Source organism: Natator depressus, chromosome 1, assembly GCF_965152275.1.
Source record: "Natator depressus isolate rNatDep1 chromosome 1, rNatDep2.hap1, whole genome shotgun sequence".
Taxonomy (NCBI): domain Eukaryota; kingdom Metazoa; phylum Chordata; order Testudines; family Cheloniidae; genus Natator; species Natator depressus.
The window spans coordinates 58,099,681-58,119,221 of NC_134234.1; the positions used below are offsets into that span (position 1 = coordinate 58,099,681).

General features: G+C 44.0%; 2 protein-coding genes across 4 annotated transcripts in view; one reads left to right on the plus strand and one right to left on the minus strand.

Annotated features, from left to right (window-relative positions):
* Window positions 1-19,334, minus strand: part of RB1 (RB transcriptional corepressor 1) — a 165,277-nt gene extending 145,943 nt beyond the window's left edge. For 2 of the 3 annotated variants that reach the window (XR_012640524.1, XM_074960752.1), the window contains exons 1-3: window positions 19,117-19,330; window positions 16,309-16,426; window positions 3,966-4,081 (exon numbers count right to left, since the gene is read on the minus strand). Coding sequence is in view for 2 of the 3 variants with exons in the window: in XM_074960752.1 (XP_074816853.1) it covers window positions 3,966-4,081; window positions 16,309-16,426; window positions 19,117-19,223 (341 nt within the window). In the remaining variant the exon portion in view is untranslated. Of the gene's footprint in view, window positions 1-3,965; window positions 4,082-16,308; window positions 16,427-19,116 lie in introns of all 3 variants that reach the window. The other variant, XM_074960742.1, reaches the window with a different exon arrangement.
* On the plus strand, window positions 7,845-9,622 carry LOC141982041 (uncharacterized). The gene is made up of 2 exons (XM_074943724.1): window positions 7,845-8,445; window positions 9,025-9,622. The coding sequence occupies exons 1-2, from the start codon at window positions 7,863-7,865 to the stop codon at window positions 9,240-9,242; spliced, it is 801 nt and encodes a 266-aa protein (XP_074799825.1). The 5' UTR covers window positions 7,845-7,862; the 3' UTR covers window positions 9,243-9,622.
* Window positions 19,335-19,541: the final 207 nt, after the last annotated feature.

Genomic DNA, 19,541 nt, shown 5'->3' on the forward strand with positions numbered 1-19,541 from the left:
TGGGGAATATCAGATGGGGTATCTTTGTATGGTCCTGATCTCCTTATAACTCCCTTCATTGACTGTTCCCTGAAATCTCTCCCCGACTCCTCCTGAGCTACCCCGTGGTGAGATTGAGGACAAGTAGGAGATGATTCCCTGCTGAGTTAAGAGGAAGAGAAGAAAAAGAAATGTCCCCTCTCTAGAGGAACAGACAGTTGTATCAGGAGTACCCTGCCTGCAAACCAAGGACTGTGATATAGTACACCTCTTTGGCCAGATGTGGATACTCTAAAGCAGTGGTTTTCAAACTTTCAGGCTGTGTACCCCTTTCCAAATAATGTCGTCTACTGTGTACCCTCATCTGAGATAGGGTCATAGTATGCCTATGATTTCATTATCAAATCTTACTAAATAAAATGCATTGTCTGCCATTACAGGACTTTTCTCACATACCCCCTGCTGAGAGCTCGCATAACCTAGCGATATTTACACCCCAGTTTGAAAACCACTGTTCTAAAAGTAAAGGGTTTTGTATTGGCTTCCCTAAGCCTCTCTCCAGTAAAAGTGACTTTGGTACCTGAACCACAGACAGATCACTCAGTACTGTGTATTGCTTTTGTGCCAAGGAGGTCTGTACCAACATCTTGGGTTCAGCGAGGTATTCTGTACTGAGGTGATGGGTACCACTATCAACAAGTACCTAGTAGGTGGGGAGGTACTGGATACAGAGGTACTTGGTGCCTGGGTAGGACTGTGGGGCCATGTGGTCCTTCGGCGGAGATGGTCCCACTTGAGCTACCTTAGACTCTAGTACTGAAGTACTAGAATAGGTCTTTTCAGTCTTACGACTCTTCGTTGACTGAGCCAGGAGTGAGTCATGGCGACTTCTGTCTCCTGCTAGGTGTTGAGGAAGGTAACCTGCATCCTGGCTAGTCTTTGGTGTCATGCTCCTTCCTGCTGCAGTGACAACTATACCAACATAATAGTGGATGAGTGAGGCCTCTGATGGGAAGTGGCTCTGAACAAGTTCATCTCTCACTAGGCCACTTCTTTCAGATGGCAACTTGAAAAGCAGCATTACAAGTTAATGACTTCCAGCAACACGGAATGAATCAAAACTGTCCCTTGGGAGAAGGATCTTAAAGCAGTTCACTAGATATTCTATGGTTTGGATGTCTTCTCCAGACTCGTATATCAGGCCATCCTTCGTTTTCCATTAGCGTAGTAAATGACTGCAATGCCTGTGTGATGTTCTAATGTGGTTTGCTATGATTCATATCATATGATGCATGCTTTAGCCAGGTGACCATGCCTTGTTTCTTGACCCTGCTTATTTCCTCACAGCCTCCACACTGCCATTTGATGACAGTCCTGAACTTTTGTGTGTTTTGCCTGCTAACCAGACACAGACTTAAGGTGGCAATTCAGGGGGGAAATGGAGATCTTCATAACTCTGCAAGTCTGAGTTCATTTATTGTGCAGTCGTACTCTCACATTATTGCTGGCTGAATCTCTTCAGAAGCATGTTGGCAAGATATGCACAAGGACAGGAAACCACACTGACCATACAGGTTGACTTCAGCACTCCTGTGACAATTCTCATAGCAGTATTCAATTGCATATCAACTTTAATATGTACATTACCTGCCCGTATTGCATGGAATATTCAGCTGCCGAGGAGACGAAGGCCAAGATGCCCATCTGCAAGGTGAGTGTCTTCTCTGCAAGTAGTCTGTGTCAAATATTGGCACTATGTGAGGCTATGATGCAGTACTGGGGTGCTGAACAAGGTGGACTGATCTTCTGGTTGAGGTTTTGCTGAAGATCTCCATTTGAGGAGGCCTGCATCAACTTCTGCAGCAGGAGAGTTTCAGCATTGCCTTCCTCCCTGTCTGGATGCACTTGGAGAAAACACAACATCCTGGAATGTGTCCTTCCCCCAAGATACATGTTCGTTGGTATAGCAGGGCCACATGAGGAACAGGTATTAAACCCTAGTGATTCAGCTTCTACTAGTGTCCTAGGTCCCTGTGGGGAGTGGAGAGTAGAAGCTTTGTTTGTTAGCCTAGACAAGTTACTTTAAAAAAAAACAAAAAACACAAAAGCCAGTGAGCATAAGGAACCCTAAGCAAACTTTGAAGTATACATTATACTAATTCTAACAAGTTAAGCTAAATCACACAATGAGCAAGAAAAGCAGACACTGCCAAGGACTCTGTCTTGCAGCCACAGGCAGTAAGAAAAACTGAAGGGCTGGAGAGACCCCATTCCATCCTTTATGCCCTCGGGTGGAGGGCATAAGAGCACAGGCATAGACCCAACCGACACTGCTAGCCAAAAATAATCCCTTTTTGTGCACATCATGAGTGGAATCTGTGTGGACAATTACCCAGAGAAGAACTAAAGTTAGGGGGTTTTTTGTTTGGTTGGGTTTTTTTAAAGTATTTCTCCATGTGGTCCAAAATATTTCAACTCAAGACAGTGACACAGGATTGTCAAGGTTCCTTCCCCACTCTGAACTCTAGGGTACAGATGTGGGGACCTGCATGAAAACCTCCTAAGCTTACTTTTACAAGCTTAGGTTAAAACTTCCCCAAGGTACAAAATTATTTTACCCTTGGATTTCCACTGCCACCACCAAACTTTATCTGGGTTTCCTGGGAAACCTAGTTTGGACACGTCTTTCCCCCCAAAATCCTCCCAACCCTTGCACCCCACTTCCTGGGGAAGGTTTGGGAAAAATCCTCACCAATTTGCATATGTGACCACAGACCCAAACCCTTGGATCTTAGAACAATAGAAAAGCATTCAGTTTTCTTACAAGACGACTTTTAATAGAAGTAAAGGAATCACCTCTGTAAAATCAGGATGGTAGATACCTTACAGGGTAATCAGATTCAAAACATAGAGAATCCCTCTAGGCAAAACCTTAAGTTACAAAAAAGACACACAGACAGAAATAGTCATTCTATTCAGCACAGTTATTTTCTCAGCCATTTCAAGAAACCATAATCTAACACATACCTAGCTAGATTACTTACTAAGTTCTAAGACTCCATTCCTGTTCTGTCTCCAGCAAAAGCATCAGACAGATAGACACAGACCCTTTGTTTTTCTCCCTCCTCCCAGCTTTTGAAAGTATCTTGTCTCCTCATTGGTCATTTTGGTCAGGTGCCAGCAACGTTACCTTTAGCTTCTTAACCCTTTACAGGTGAGAGGATTTTTCCTCTGGCCAGGAGGGATTTTAAAGGGGTTTGCCCTTCCCTTTATATTTATGACAAGGATGGTTACAGTATTTATAATATATTTCCCCTTGATTTTAGCCATATTATAGACTTTCTGTAAAAGATGACTATGGACCTCAAGAGAGCAAAACTAAGTAAACTGCTCCAGAGTGCAAGAACAGTTCACTAGTCTAGTAATACATACACATGCTCTGCCTATGGAAAAGTGATTTATTACAATCTAGTTCATCCACCAAAAGATGACAATCTTGCAAACTCTACAGTTATCTATAGGATAGATTAAAATAATTTTTTGCTTTTATCTTAATTCCATAAGCCACAGGTCCTAAAGAAGTTAGCAGGGGTTCAAATACAATTGAAGATTTGTTGAGGAGTCATAGTACCAATGCCACAGTTCACCTATCCTCTGCTGTAAAGCAGGTAGAAAAGTGCAGAGTTTAAACTGATGCTGGATCATTAAAGATGAGCAGTGTGTTGGGAAGCTGTTGAAAGTTGAAATGAGATTTTTCAGATTTATGCATTTAAAATTTGAACTTAACTTTTTTTGTGAAAAGAGAACTAGAGGTTCAGTGTAGCTTATGCCTGGATCAAAACGATACACCTTTGCATGGCTGCCCTTGTTTGGGACTCATACACACAGGCTCGGGTTGCTTAAAAACAATAATCTTGGTAATCTTACCCAAAAAATGTTGCCTGCCCCCTGTTTATCGCAGGCATTTAAAATCACGCAAAACCTACCTCATACCTATACTTTTCAGAAGCTCCGTAAAAGTGAATGTCATCTCATCCAAGTCAACTGCTGCAATAAAGATACAGATCCCCCACATGTCCTTTTTCTTTTCACTATAACCCACCTAGTGGAAGAGAGAACACAGTTTTAGCTTGCTTTTTGAGTTATCACCTGAATATTATATACAGAACACTAATCTGTTAAACAGAAATCCCAGAAAACACCCAAAGCTATGATTTCTAATTACTTGACAAGTCAAGAGTTCCAAATATTTACATCTTCTAGATGAAAGTGCAAAGACATTCCAATACTCATTCCTGCAATGCAAGCTTAATCTCCCCGGTAAACTTCAAAATAGCCTTAGAATGGGAATGATGATGTTTCCATTGAAAAACACAGTGATGTGCTTCAGTTGTGCATAAGCAATACATTTTCATTAAGGCATATTTATACTGTAAGTGCCTCAACCTTTGAAGACAAGGCAGATTACAGCTTTCAGGACCAGACCATAATCACCTTAAAAAAAAAAGGTCTTAAAAAAGGCTGGTACAAATTCACAAATGAAGGAAAATGTACAATTAGACATGTGTGGGATGAGGGTCCCCAATGTTATTTTGCAGCCAATTCTGCTTAGTAGTTGGATGTTTAAAACCTTAAATTTTTTTTTGGCAATGCTCAGACTCAATACAGTTTCTTGGGATCTGCCTACTGTCCACTGGATGTTCCTGAATAGTTTTCCCATTGTACTTTTTATTAGCCCTATTGACAAATTCTCAAGTCATTCCCTATGCAACATAACTCCCCGTGACAAGCAACAAACCTGAAGAAGCAGTGCCAACTAAATTCAATGTTTGTTAAAAGAAAAGGAGTACTTGTGGCACCTTAGAGACTAACAAATTTATTTGAGCATAAGCTTTCGTGAGCTACAGCTCACTTCATCGGATGCATGCAGTGGAAAATACAGTGGGAAGATTTATATACATAGAACATGAAACATACCATACACCATACACACTAACGAGAGTGATCACTTAAGGTGAGCTATTACAGCAGGAGAGCGGGGGGCAGGAAAATTTTTGTAGTGATAATCAAGGTGGGCCGTTTCCAGCAGTTGACAAGAACGTCTGAGGAACAGTGGGGGGGGGGGGGGGAATAAACATGGGGAAATAGTTTTACTTTGTGTAATGACCCATCCACTCTCAGTCTTTATTCAAGCCTAAGTTAATTGTGTCCAGTTTGCAAATTAATTCCAATTCAGCAGTCTCTCGTTGGAATCTGCTTTTGAAGTTTTTTTGTTGAAGAATTGCAACTTACTGTAAACTCATTTTAAGGAGAGAAACTCTTGGATAATTTTAATTGCTATCCCTTATTTAGGTTTTATTGCTATTTAGTGAAGATGGCTCCCTATATGGAGAAAATCCTTACTAAATTAGTGTACCAGAAAGAAAGTCATATGGAGTCTAAAATAGGCGGTTTTGGAATGGAAATAAATAGCATCTCTTTCTCCTTGCTGGTTCTTTCCCACTGCTCCTAGTAACTGACAGATGGACTATCATGAAGTGGGATCACTGTCACTGTTCTCCCCACAGAGTTTTGCAGGCTATTAAGGCACTTAAATAGCAGACAAAAAGCTTTGGGTACTCTGCCTCATGAGTAAGGCTAAGATTATGTCATGGTTATTTTTAGTAAAAGTCACAGACAGGTCATGAGCAAAAAAATATTCACGGAAGCCATGACCCCTCTGTGACTTTTGCTGCTGCAGCTCCATAGTTTCCCCCACCACTTGAGAGCTGTGGGGTTGCCCCTCCACCCTCAGCGGCTAGGAGCTGCAGCATGACCATATTTCCAAAAAAGAAAATGGGACATCCCAGTCACTCACCTGAGGCATCCCCCTCTCCCAATGTGAGGCTGTTGTCTGTTGCTGGAACCCTGAGGAGGGCCCCCTTAAGAGTCTGTCACCTGTTGCTGGAATCCTGCCAGGGCCACATTGGCTGTCAGCTCCAGAGTCCCACAGCCCCTGGAGCTGAAGCAGAGAATGTCAGGGAGGTCTCTGGAAGTCACAGACTCAGTGACTTCCTTGACCCCTGTGACATAAACGTAGCCTTACTCATGAGTTTCCAGACTAGTGAATCAGATAAGAGTGAGAAAGTAACTGACAATTTGAACACTGGTTTGGATAATACTGAACATTTATCTAGTCATTTAGAGTTAAGGAGAGTAAAACCAGGAAAAAAAATAAACCAAAAGCAATAATTTAAGATTTTATCGCATCAAAGAAAGTACGGAGGAAGTTGAAACTACAGAGAATGAGGAATCTCCTTGAAACTGGGTAGTACTATATCTGATCCAGTACACATGGACAAGTTCTAGAAGGTAGATGGCAAAATGCCTAAACTTAGATCAAGCCAGTAAATCCACTCAAACTTTATACAATTACTTCTTTTGTAGTCTGACTGCAACCAAGTTTTTATTAAAAATAAACATCTATTTCAAAATGTGCATGCTTCCAGCTGTCTCAAGACAAACCCAGATGAGAAGACAGTAAACTAAAACTAGCAATGAAATAAAATTGGGGTATGAGCTATCATACTTTTAAAGTGGCCTCATCACCATTTAAAGGAAGATTTGGATTATCTTACCTAGTGATAAGCAAGTTAGAGAACTGTCTAAAAGCCTAGAGAGACAAAGTGGGTGAGGTAATATCTTTTATTGGTCCAACTTCTGCTGGTGAAAGAGACAAGCTTTCGAGCTACACTGAGCTCTTCTTCAGGTCTGGGAAAGGTACTAAGAGTGTCTCAGCTAAATACAAGATTGAACAGATAGTACATATTCTAAGCTAAGAAACCATTCAAGGTGAAGTGACCCATTAGCACTCCTGTAGTCATAGGACAAAAAAAGGGGTTTAGTGGGTCACAGATTGTAATATGCCATATAGCCAGTGTCTTTATTAAGACCATGATTTTTAGTGTCTACCATAGCTATGAATTTAAGCTTCCTAGAGGAGAAAGGAAATTGGATGGAATTATTGGTGATTTGAGGAAGGGGAATAAGAAGGTAGAATCCTATATTAATGATAACACAGGAGTGGGTGGGGTTGGAAACTGTTAAGGGGTTTAGTTTGCTGGAATGGAGAAACTAGAAAGTGAATAGAATATATAAGATTCTCTATTTTTCAGTTTTCATATTAGGCTTTATTAATGGGCTGTTTCTCACTAGTTGAAATTTGGAAGCTACTGATCAATGTTTCAAATGGATGATTAGCGCTCAGTGATTACCAGCGTATGAATTTATGTCTAAGGCTATGTCTACAAGAGTTTACAGTGGCACAGCTGTACAGATGCAGCTGCACCACTGTAAAATCTCTCATATAGCCACTCTATGTCGACAGGAGAGAGCTCTCCCATTGACATAATTAAACCATCCCCAAGGAGTGGTGGTAGCTATGTCAGCAAGAGAAGCTCTCCCGCCAACATAGCGCTGTGCATACTATCACTTATGCCAACGAAACTTATGTCACTTGGGGGCATGGGGTGTTTTTCATACCCCTGAGCCCTGGTCTACACTAGGACTTTAGGTCAAATTTAGCAGCATTAAATCGATGTAAACCTGCACCCGTCCACATGATGAAGCCCTTTATTTCGACTTAAAGGGCTCTTAAAATCGATTTCCTTACTCCACCCCTGACAAGTGGATTAGCGCTTAAATCGGCCTTGCCGGGTCGAATTTGGGGTACTGTGGACACAATTCGACGGTATTGGCCTCCGGGAGCTATCCCAGAGTGCTCCATTTTGACTGCTCTGGACAGCACTCTCACCTCAGATGCACTGGCCAGGTAGATAGGAAAAGAACCGCGAACTTTTGAATCTCATTTCCTGTTTGGCCAGCGTGGCAAGCTGCAGGTGACCATGCAGAGCTCATCAGCAGAGGTGACCATGATGGAGTCTCAGAATCGCAAAAGAGCTCCAGCATGGACCGAACGGGAGGTACGGGATCTGATCGCTGTATGGGGAGAGGAATCCGTGCTATCAGAACTCCGTTCCAGTTTTCGAAATGCCAAAACCTTTGTCAAAATCTCCCAAGGCATGAAGGACAGAGGCCATAACAGGGACCCGAAGCAGTGCCGCGTGAAACTGAAGGAGCTGAGGCAAGCCTACCAGAAAACCAGAGAGGCGAACGGCCGCTCCGGGTCAGAGCCCCAAACATGCCGCTTCTATGATGAGCTGCATGCCATTTTAGGGGGTTCAGCCACCACTACCCCAGCCGTGTTGTTTCACTCCTTCAATGGAGATGGAGGCAATACGGAAGCAGGTTTTGGGGACGAAGAAGATGATGATGATGACGAGGTTGTAGATAGCTCACAGCAAGCAAGCGGAGAAACCGGTTTTCCCGACAGCCAGGAACTGTTTCTCACCCTGGACCTGGAGCCAGTACCCCCTGAACCCACCCAAGGCTGCCTCCTGGACCCAGCAGGCGGAGAAGGGACCTCCGGTGAGTGTACCTTTGAAAATACTATACATGGTTTAAAAGCAAGCATGTGAAAGGATTACTTTGCCCTGGCATTCGCGGCTCTCCTGGATATACTCCCAAAGCCTTTGCAAAAGGTTTCTGGGGAGGGCAGACTTATTGCGTCCTTCATGGTAGGACACTTTACCACTCCAGGCCAGTAACACGTACTCGGGAATCATTGTACAACAAAGCATTGCAGTGTATGTTTGCTGGCGTTCAAGCAACATCCGTTCGTGTGTTATCCTCAGGAGAGTGAGATATAATCCATGGTCACCTGGTTGAAATAGGGTGCTTTTCTTCAGGGGACACTCAGAGGAGCCCATTCCTGCTGGGCTGTTTGCCTGCGGCTGAACAGAAATGTTCCCCGCTGTTAGCCACAGGGAGGGGGGAGGGTTGAGGGGGTAGCCACGCAGTGGGGGGAGGCAAAATGCGACCTTGTAATGAAAGCACATGTGCTATGTATGTAATGTTAACAGCAAGGTTTACCCTGAAACAGTGTAGCCAGTGTTTTATTAAATGTGTCTTTTTAAATACCGCTGTCCCTTTTCTTTTCTCCACCAGCTGCATGTGTTTCAATGATCACAGGATCTTCTCCTTCCCAGAGGCTAGTGAAGATTAAAAAGAAAGAAAAACGCACTCGAGATGAAATGTTCTCCGAGCTCATGCTGTCCTCCCACACTGACAGAGCACAGACGAATGCGTGGAGGCAAATAATGTCAGACTGCAGGAAAGCACAAAATGACCAGGAGGAGAGGTGGCGGGCTGAAGAGAGTAAGTGACGGGCTGAAGAGAGGGCTGAAGCTCGAATGTGGCGACAGCGTGATGAGAGGAGGCAGGATTCAATGCTGAGGCTGCTGGAGGACCAAACCAGTATGCTCCAGTGTATGGTTGAGCTGCAGCAAAGGCAGCTGGAGCACAGACTGCCACTACAGCCCCTGTGTAACCAACCGCCCTCCTCCCCAAGTTCCATAGCCTCCACACCCAGACGCCCAACAACGCGGTGGGGTGGCCACCGGCCAACCAGCCACTCCACCACAGAGGATTGCCCAAAAAAAGAAGGCTGTCATTCAATAAATTTTAAAGTTGTAAACTTTTAAAGTGCTGTGTGGCATTTTCCTTCCCTCCTCCACCACCCCTCCTGGGCTACCTTGGTAGTCATCCCCCTATTTGTGTGATGAATGAATAAAGAATGCATGAATGTGAAGCAACAATGACTTTATTGCCTCTGCAAGAGGTGATCAAAGGGAGGAGGGGAGGGTGGTTAGCTTACAAGGAAGTAGAGTGAACCAAGGGGCGGGGGGTTTCATCAAGGAGAAACAAACAGAACTTTCACACCGTAGCCTGGCCAGTCATGAAACTGGTTTTCAAAGCCTCTCTGATGCGTACCGCACCCTCCTGTGCTCTTCTAACCGCCCTGGTGTCTGGCTGCGCGTAACCAGCAGCCAGGCGATTTGCCTCAACCTCCCACCCCGCCATAAACGTCTCCCCCTTACTCTCACAGATATTGTGGAGCACACAGCAAGCAGTAATAACAGTGGGAATATTGGTTTCGCTGAGGTCTAAGCGAGTCAGTAAACTGCGCCAGCGCGCCTTTAAACGTCCAAATGCACATTCTACCACCATTCTGCACTTGCTCAGCCTGTAGTTGAACAGCTCCTGACTGCTGTCCAGGCTGCCTGTGTACGGCTTCATGAGCCATGGCATTAAGGGGTAGGCTGGGTCCCCAAGGATACATATAGGCATTTCAACATCACCAACAGTTATTTTCTGGTCTGGGAATAAAGTCCCTTCTTGAACCTTTTGAAACAGACCAGAGTTCCTGAAGATGCGAGCGTCATGTACCTTTCCCGGCCATCCCACGTTGATGTTGGTGAAACGTCCCTTGTGATCCACCAGAGCTTGCAGCACTATTGAAAAGTACCCCTTGCGGTTTACGTACTCGCTGGCTTGGTGCTCCGGTGCCAAGATAGGGATATGGGTTCCGTCTATGGCCCCACCACAGTTAGGGAATCCCATTGCAGCAAAGCCATCCACTATGACCTGCACATTTCCCAAGGTCACTATCCTTGATATCAGCAGATCTTTGATTGTGTGGGCTACTTGCATCACAGCAGCCCCCACAGTAGATTTGCCCACTCCAAATTGATTCCCGACTGACCGGTAGCTCTCTGGCATTGCAAGCTTCCACAGGGCTATCGCCACTCGCTTCTCAACTGTGAGGGCTGCTCTCATCTTGGTATTCATGCGCTTCAGGGCAGGGGAAAGCAAGTCACAAAGTTCCATGAAAGTGCCCTTACGCATGCGAAAGTTTCGCAGCCACTGGGAATCGTCCCAGACCTGCAACACTATGCGGTCCCACCAGTCTGTACTTGTTTCCCGAGCCCAGAATCGGCGTTCCACAGCATGAACCTGCCCCATTAGCACCATGATGCATGCATTGGCAGGGCCCATGCTTTCAGAGAAATCTGTGTCCATGTCCTGATCACTCACGTGACCGCGCTGACGTCGCCTCCTCGCCCGGTAGCGCTTTGCCAGGTTCTGGTGCTGCATATACTGCTGGATAATGCGTGTGGTGTTTAATGTGCTCCTAATTGCCAAAGTGAGCTGAGCGGACTCCATGCTTGCCTTGGTATGGCGTCCGCACAGAAAAAAGGCGCGGAATGATTGTCTGCCGTTGCTCTGACGGAGGGAGGGGCGACTGACGACACAGCTTACAGGGTTGGCTTCAGGAGGCTAAAATCCACAAAGGGGGTGGCTTTACATCAAGGAGTAGTTCAGGCAGGACTTCACGGAGGGTTCCAATAAGAAATGGTGCACCTAAGTTATTGTTCTTATTGGAACAAGGTGGTTAGCCTGGCCTCTGATTGATACATGGCTAGATCTACCTCGCAGCACCTTCTCTGTGAGTGACTGCAGTGTGACCTAGAGGAATGAGTCCCCTAGACAGGGGAGGAGGCAAATGAGTACAAAACAAATCTGGTCTATTTCTTGTTTTGATCCACTCCATCTATCTTTTACATCTTTGGCTAGCAGCAGACGGTGCAGAAGGACTGCATGCCATCCACATCTCATGGCTGCTCGGCAGAAGACGGTGCAATAGGACTGCTAGCAATCCATATTGCCTGCCTGCTCACCATAAGACGGTTCAATAGGACTGACTGCCGGACTAAAAAAAATGACCTGGTCAAGTCACTAAAAATTTAGTCCCTGCGCCCATGTCTGCCCAGGCGCTCCTGATCGACCTCACACAGGCGACCAGGAACACCTCGGACATGACGAGGACAGCTACCAGTCGTACTGTACCGTCTGCTGCCAGAAGGCAATGGGTTGCTGCTACTGTGTAGCAATGCTGTACCGCGTCTGCCAGCACCCAGGAGACATACGGTGACGGTTACCTGAGCGGGCTCCATGCTTGCGGTGGTATGGCGTCCGCACAGGTAACTCAGGAAAAAAGGCGCGAAACAATTGTCTGCCCTTGCTTTCACGGAGGGAGGGAGGGAGGGAGGGAAGGGGGGGACTGACGATATGTACCCAGAACCACCCGCGACAATGTTTCAGCCCCATCAGGCATTGGGATCTCAACCCAGAATTCCAATGGGCAGCGGAGACTGCGGGAACTGTGGGATAGCTACCCACAGTGCAACGCTCCGGAAGTCGGCTCTAGCCTCGGTACTGTGGAAGCACTCCGCCGAGTTAATGCACTTAATGCACTTCTGTGGGGACACACACACTCGAATATATAAAACCGATTTCTAAAAAACCGACTTCTATAAATTCGATCTTATTCCGTAGTGTAGACATACCCTTAGCGACATAAGTTTTGCTGACATAAGTGGTAGTGTAGACATGCCTAAGTGTGACTACCATTAAAAGGAAATAGTAGGAAAAACAGTGGAATGGACTAAAATAATGAAGGTAAATTCTTCTGAATTCTTCACTATGGTTATGTTTTAAGTAGCTAGACTAAAGCAAGAATCCTTTCTAGAAGTGCAGAAAATGCTTTCTCAAAAATCAAACATGCCACTCAATTATGTTAGTAGAGTGAAAGAGATGAACAGACATATCTGACAATTCTGCAAATAAAACATTCAGTGTCATCAGTAAGTAACTACAGTGATAATTTAAGTTCCTGTTCCAGACCTTCCAGCAGCCATCTGTTCAACATCATCTTGACTCAGGAAGAGTCTCTACCCATCTTGATGTCCACAGGTCAGTTTGAATTCAGAGTTTCATCAATCCTTACAAGACCTACACTCCTGTTCAGTCACCTCAATTATTTTTAGTCCATTCAGACAGGTTTGGTTGCAATGGTAAAACTTTACAGGTTAGGTCATGAAATAATATCAGTATTGAAAGACAGATATAAAGACCTCATTAATTAGACAGACTTGAGAGATGTGTTTTACCTGAAGTATTTTAGCTTTTCATTTTTGGCCATCTTTCTCTCTATTTCTCATTAAATCTACCACCTTCACAACTCATAGAAAGTCAGGCAGTAACTCACTGATGCCACATATCTAGCTACTGAGATTCCTAGTGATTGAATCTCCCCTCACAACAGGATGTCTACAACCATAACCTACTCCTAGGGTGACTTCAGTGAGTAAAGGATTATGAGACTTCTCCACCTCTAGCAGAAGGTGGGTTTGTCCTACTGACCTAAGGAAGTCTGTCCATCTGTTTGACCATGGTCCCCTCCGATCATAAAAACAAAGTTATTTGAACAGAGGGTGGGGCAGCCAATCATGAGGTGGACCTGCTGTACAATATCCTACATAATGTCTAGAATTGTCCTTCTGCACCGCTGGCATCAAGATACTGTGCTTCTGCTTGGAGAGTCACAAACTAAACCAAGTAGTTGTATGTTTTCCTCATTATGCAATAGACTGATTATCGCCCTCCTGGACTAGTATGCTACTAGTATTCTACCTGCATAGTTAAACTAGAGCTTTTACTCTGACACGTTCTCTTTATTTAGAAGCTGGGGCTTACCTTAAGTTGATTTTCTTAACTTTAGCCCATTAATGATTGTGAAACCTACTCCAAGAGTAATTCCCATTTTCTCTAGACTCTTATACCCTGTGAGTGCCTCTGCCTGGAGTCTCTGTGATTGTGCCTCTTGATAGCATTATGTTACTGGTACAAAGCACAAGGAATTTATTACTAAGGGACAGACAGCTGCTCTTACCTATATATAGCTCACTTACTTCGAAAACTCAGATTTAAGATTAGTTTTGAGCATTCACAGTCAAAAATCACTTATAGCCCTAAAAATTATTTAATACCTTTATAAAAATCCTGCTACATGGCTATCCTTCATTGAATGCTCACCAGTAGAAAAGCCAAGGTATTGATAAGCAAATCAGTAAAATGCTTATTTACTTTTGACTATGTAGTAAGAATTGTGCCTGCATGGTATATATTGAATAGAGATTGTTCTTTCAGTTCATACCATCTTAATATGCTGCTCTCTCAAGACTGAAGTGTTTATTCATGTCAAAATAACTAGATAAATGTAGACTTTTTTCCCCCTCTGCTTACTTCATGCATTTGAGATAGCAGTAAAAAAATGCAAGTTTTTGTCTAATCTCTTTTCTTTGGTTTATTACTGTTAAGGAAGAAACAAACCAATAGTTAATCAGAAAGCCTCCACCATTCCTAAATGTTTCCTTGAAAATGCCAGTTAGCCAGTTCCTTTGGATTCCTTCTTGGAATGTGAAATACAATGAAGTTGGCATTAAGTCTGAAGAAGTTATTAAAGTGTAAGACCAAACACTTTGTTTATAGCTGTCATGGGGCAAACAACATTTAACTTTCAAGGGCACAGAATATTTTTCTACTCTTTTTAAAAATGTTTCTATTTTACAGGAAACTCGCAATACAAGGGAAGTCCTAAGAAGGCTCACATATAATACTGAAATTCTTTGGCATTTTCTATTGCAAACAAAAATTCATTTTTCATTTGGATTCTTATTTGGAACTAGTGCTACTTAAATGTTTGAATCTAATAAAATTTATTATGATTGTTTCTGTTTTACCCACACTGAAGGCTGAATCCTGCAGCTGTGTTAGGGGCAGTGTGTGTGGGGGAGTGGATTACTCCCCCTTTATGCTCCTGGATCCTATCTCCAGTTGAGAATGAGGCTCCTGGTGCCTCATTCAATAGATAGAATTATTATTATTCATATAAATGTCTAGTGTTTTTTTGAATCCTAGTAAGACCTTGGACACAGGAAAGGTACATCTACATTGTAGCTGGAGGTGTAATTTCCACCTCACATAGATACACAGGTGCTAACCTTAGTCAAGCAAGAGGATTGTACTCAGGTGGCAAGCCTGTGCCATGCAGGTGTTTATATCAATTTTATTGTTTCACCTACTATAGACTCTGGAACAATACTGCACTGATTATTAGAATATTTTATAACCAGAAACTTAGTTTTTAGACGTTTGTCTTCTACAAAGTCTGGATCTCATATTGAAAGACTAAATCTTCTCCACTTAACTAGATAAAACAAGGACAAAAAAAACTTTTGTCTTTTCCACTTGATATTTGTGGTTCTTAAGTATGGGCAGAGGAACTGCTTAAGACTTCAATCCTGGCAATAAAAAAAGCAGTCTCAGACTTTGCTGGGAGAGGGATTTTTATTTTAAGCTGCTAAATGTTAACAAAGTAAGACTGATTCTTAATTACGTAAGGGCTGTAAAATTTGACATGAATAGTAAAAACACCAGTCAAATAGAACAGCAAGGCCCAGGGACATCACCCTGTATGAAGCCCACCCAGTTTCTGAACTCCCCACTACTATGAAGGGAAAGGCACTAACATTCCTACCAGGATGTTGTCCCTGGACCCTGCACAGCAGCTCCTAGAAAAGAGAAGCTACTGACATGTATGTGAACTTTAGAGAGCTTCTTCCCCCTGCCCACCTAGACTAAAAACAGTCTCTGCTACTCCATCCTTATAGCCAAAGAACTTTTTTGATAAATGGTTTCGATACCCGCCTCCACTCATAGAAGTCTGTGACATCAGTTTTAAGATCAAGACTCAATCTATTCAAACTACATGCTACTCTCTGGAAAAATGGATTTACCAGATCTCCAGTGGCAAATAGCCATGGTAATTTGAGAAAGTACATTAAGTCAATACCTTGGACCAGCAGAATTTAATTCTGGCTCTCAGAGCTGTATGGTTTTTAACTCCTACTTAGAAAAGCCGGAAGACAGGCGCTATGAATGAAAATGCCTCCTCAGCCATGACTAGACACAGCACCAACATTAACTTGTAATGAAATCTGAAAAGCTGTGTTAACAAAAAAAAAAGTAATTTGTTTTTATTAGTACTATTCATACTGTTTTTATTTTTATCAGGACTACTCTTCCTGTTTTTATCCCCTACCTAGGCCCTCACAGACTATGGTTGAGAAAAAAAGGTCACAAGACAGAAGCTATAAAAAAAATTGACTCAGTATTATAATGCTGATAAGTAGTAATTGGTGGTCTGGAGAGTTGACTGGTCACATCGTCCTGGTTTAACTACCATTTACAGTAAATATGAATTTTTTTTTAAAATCAGTACATTTATTTAACTACACAGAACAAAAATGAGGTTATGCAAGTTAATTTATACAGATGTATACACACAGAAACCTTTGTACTTTCTGATCTTGATATAAACCTGCATCAGAATGATAGCACTGTAGCATTTCATTTTAAAATAATTTGAAATTTTTATCAATTTCTTTCTTGGGTGGGCTAAGGCAACACGTTAGGCTAAGCACAGCTACAGAGCTCAGTATTTGGAATCAAATATTATTCTGAGAATTAACTATACCAAGTACTCACTAGAGTTCCATCAGCAGATGACACTTTTTCATAGGTCTTCCAAGCATTTGCTCTTACAATATCTGATACTCGTAGAGTGTCACAAAGTGCAACAAAGTCAGTTTCTCCAAACTCAAGCCTAGGAGAGAGGGTGAAAGAGACTATTAGTCTGGTCTATACGTAACAGGTTAGTTTAAAGGCAAATTTATCTCTGACATGGTTACAAAGCATAAAACATTAGATATCATCTGACACATCATTAGATACAAAGCCCATTCTGTTGAGCATCCTGCAAAAAAGCTGGAAAAGTTGCCTTGTACATGCAGAAGATAATATTTAGAAGTTTTCATGTACCACAATACCTACATAACTCAAACCTGGAAGTCGCTTATAACTGGAGAATTGCACGGATACAGAATTTGTATCCACATCTGACCCGCAAACATAGTCCACGGATATAAAGCGGATATCCGCAGATATTCAGGGCTCTACTTATAACACCAAAACCCCAGGAATGGGTTGAAGGAAGGTCATAGCCTAAAACTAGTAACTAACATGCATCCGATGAAGTGAGCTGTAGCTCACGAAAGCTTATGCTCAGATAAACTTGCTAGTCTCTAAGGTGCCACAAGTACTCCTTTTCTTTTTGCAAATACAGACTAACACAGCTGCTACTCTGAAACTAGTAACTAACAGTGTACCGCGATTGGAATAGCCCTAACAAAAAGTCAGAATTAAGACCCAGGAACTGGCCTTACATTAGAACTTCTAATCTAATCCTAAAATTCTAGATACATGTACATCAGCTACCTGTAGCAGAGAGAGAAGCAAATCCTTCTGTCTTTTTAAAAAGTCTATACTCCTCCTCTCCCTCCAATACAACTGGAAGGTGAGCCGGTGTAGCATGAAAAACTGTCTTAATTTGCTACTTAGGGTGTACTGAGCATGCTCAGTAATATCTGCTGAAGTCACTGCCCTTCCTTGGCATCAGATTCTGCAGACTGCTTTTTACAGGGGTTAAAAAGGGGCAAATTGGAGGAGGCTGGTGGCCAGGGTGTGAGCAGGGGGTGGAAACTGACTGGGTGGGGGGGTTCAAGCAGCTGGAGGCAGGGTTAGGATAAGGGCTGAAGAGCAAATCAAGGACGGGGAATAGGAGCCGGTGTTAAGCCCACCGGTGAGGTGCTGCCAGAGGGCAATAGAGGGCAAAACCCTGGCACAGGCAGGGGCAGAGGGGGTAACATTTACTCTGGTGGACTGAGACAAACGTTTGCAAAAATGGGGGAGAAGGGGTTGTCAGAGGGTCCTTTTTACTGTCCTGTCCCACAGGACAGTAAGTGTCAACATGAGCATCCCAGGGCTGGGTTCTTAAAGGCACAGGTATCCCAATGCCTAGTCATTGCAGTTCCTCTGTCTGATGTAACCCTACTGAGGTGCTGAAGGACACCTGAGACAGTGAAATATTTTACCCCCCTCAGAAACAAAGAATCCCTTATCAGTGTATATGACCGCATAAAGTCTCATAGCAGTTCACAAATTTGTTCTGTCTGCTGCTGGGATTCTCTGAATTACTCTTAGCAGCTCATCATTTACCTTTGTTATTGTGCAGATGCATGTCATTGTGCTATTTAATTTATATTTTAATAACAAATACTCATTGAAAATATGTATAAGTAAGTACTTGCTAGTAGTTTTAGCATTGACATCTGCATTTCTACTATTGCACTAGCTATGATTTTTACTGTGATTTCTAATTTGGAATTTTTCATTCTAACTTTTTCTTCTGTACCGGGAAAGATGAGAGGTAGCAAATTAGGTCAAGCCAGCAAATAAGAACATACACACACATCAGTAACTACTACTTGTTAGGTTTCAGAGTAGCAGCCATGTTAGTCTGTATCCATAAAAAGAAAGGGCATATTTGTGGCACCTTAGAGACTAACAAATTTATTAGAGCATAAGCTTTTGTGAGCTACAGATGAAGTGAGCTGTAGCTCACAAAAGCTTATGCTCTAATAAATTTGTTGGTCTCTAAGGTGCCACGAGTATGCCCTTTCTTTCTACTATATGTTACAATTTGCTATCCATGTTCCAGTAGGAGATTTGGTCAGATAATAGTTTAATATCAATAACTGCTACTGGTGGCAAATTACACCAGATAGCAGGGCTGGGTTTTTTGTTTGCTTGTTTGTTTGTTTTTACAATACCTTAGATATCAGTAACTACTGATGATAGCAAATTAAGACAGATAGTTTTTCACACTACCCCAGCCAGGGCTGTCCTTTGGACATTTGGGGGCTGAAGAGCTGGAAGTGATCAGGAACCCAGGTAGGACCCAGCCTTACATTCTGGGTTTGCACTGCCGGAATCTTTTAGTTGTTAACAGGTCAACACTAAGGTTACATCAGCATGAATTACTTAAACACTTCCTCACTACCGGTGCCTCCAGTCAGAGCCAGGTCTTCAGCAGTTACAGTTCACTTCGGCGAGCTGGGGTGTTTAGCTGGCCACAGCTGACGCGGCCAGCCCCAGCGAGGCTAAGGAGGAGACGGTCCGTTTGACGGACAGCGGCGCGCGCGGAGTTTATACAACCAGGGCCACCTCTGCCCAGGGGCGCTGAGCACCGCCTCAGCCATCACGCCCAGGACACCGCAAGCTTCCGCGTCTACCCGAGCGGAGCTGCCCTCACCCAGGACGTGCCCAGAGCAGCGAGAGGAAGGGGCGGCGCCGCGGGTGCTAGAGCCCCAGACAGGCAGCGGGACGCCGAGGATCCCGGGCTAGGGAAGCGGCGGAGGAGGCGCCGGGCCGGGAGAGGGGAGCTGCGACTCTCACCTGGCGGCGGCAGGCGGAGGCGTGCCGCCGGTGCCGCAGTCCGGGATGGCTCGCTGGCCCTTGGCAGCGGCGGCTGCTCCCCCCTTCCGGGGGAGCTTGGGCGGCATGTCGGGCGCGCGCTCGAGCGCGCGGAGCCCTTGCAATCGTTGGGTCAGAAGTTTAAATGTCCACCGAGGGGGGGAGAAGGGAAACGGACAAACCGGTTCCCCGTCACAGCTCAAACCGCGGGAAAACGTCACGTCCGCCCCGCCCACAGGGCGGAGCGTAGCGTCACTTCCCAGCCCTCGATCGCTGCAGAGCAGGGGGGAGAGAGAGCGTATTCCAAAGGAGGCGGAGCCTGAGTACAAAAAGGAGGCTGAGAACCCGGAAGAGGAATTCGGAGTCTTGGCAACAGAGGCTCCAGCTCGAGCTGTTCAGCCAATAAG

Bases quoted from the DNA above. Each gene is read 5' to 3' on its own strand.
- LOC141982041 (XM_074943724.1), top strand. From the start codon at position 7,863: ATGCAGAGCTCATCAGCAGAGGTGACCATGATGGAGTCTCAGAATCGC. The intron at 8,446-9,024 runs GTGAGTGTACCT...TTTCTCCACCAG, and splicing joins AGGCGGAGAAGGGACCTCCG to CTGCATGTGTTTCAATGATC.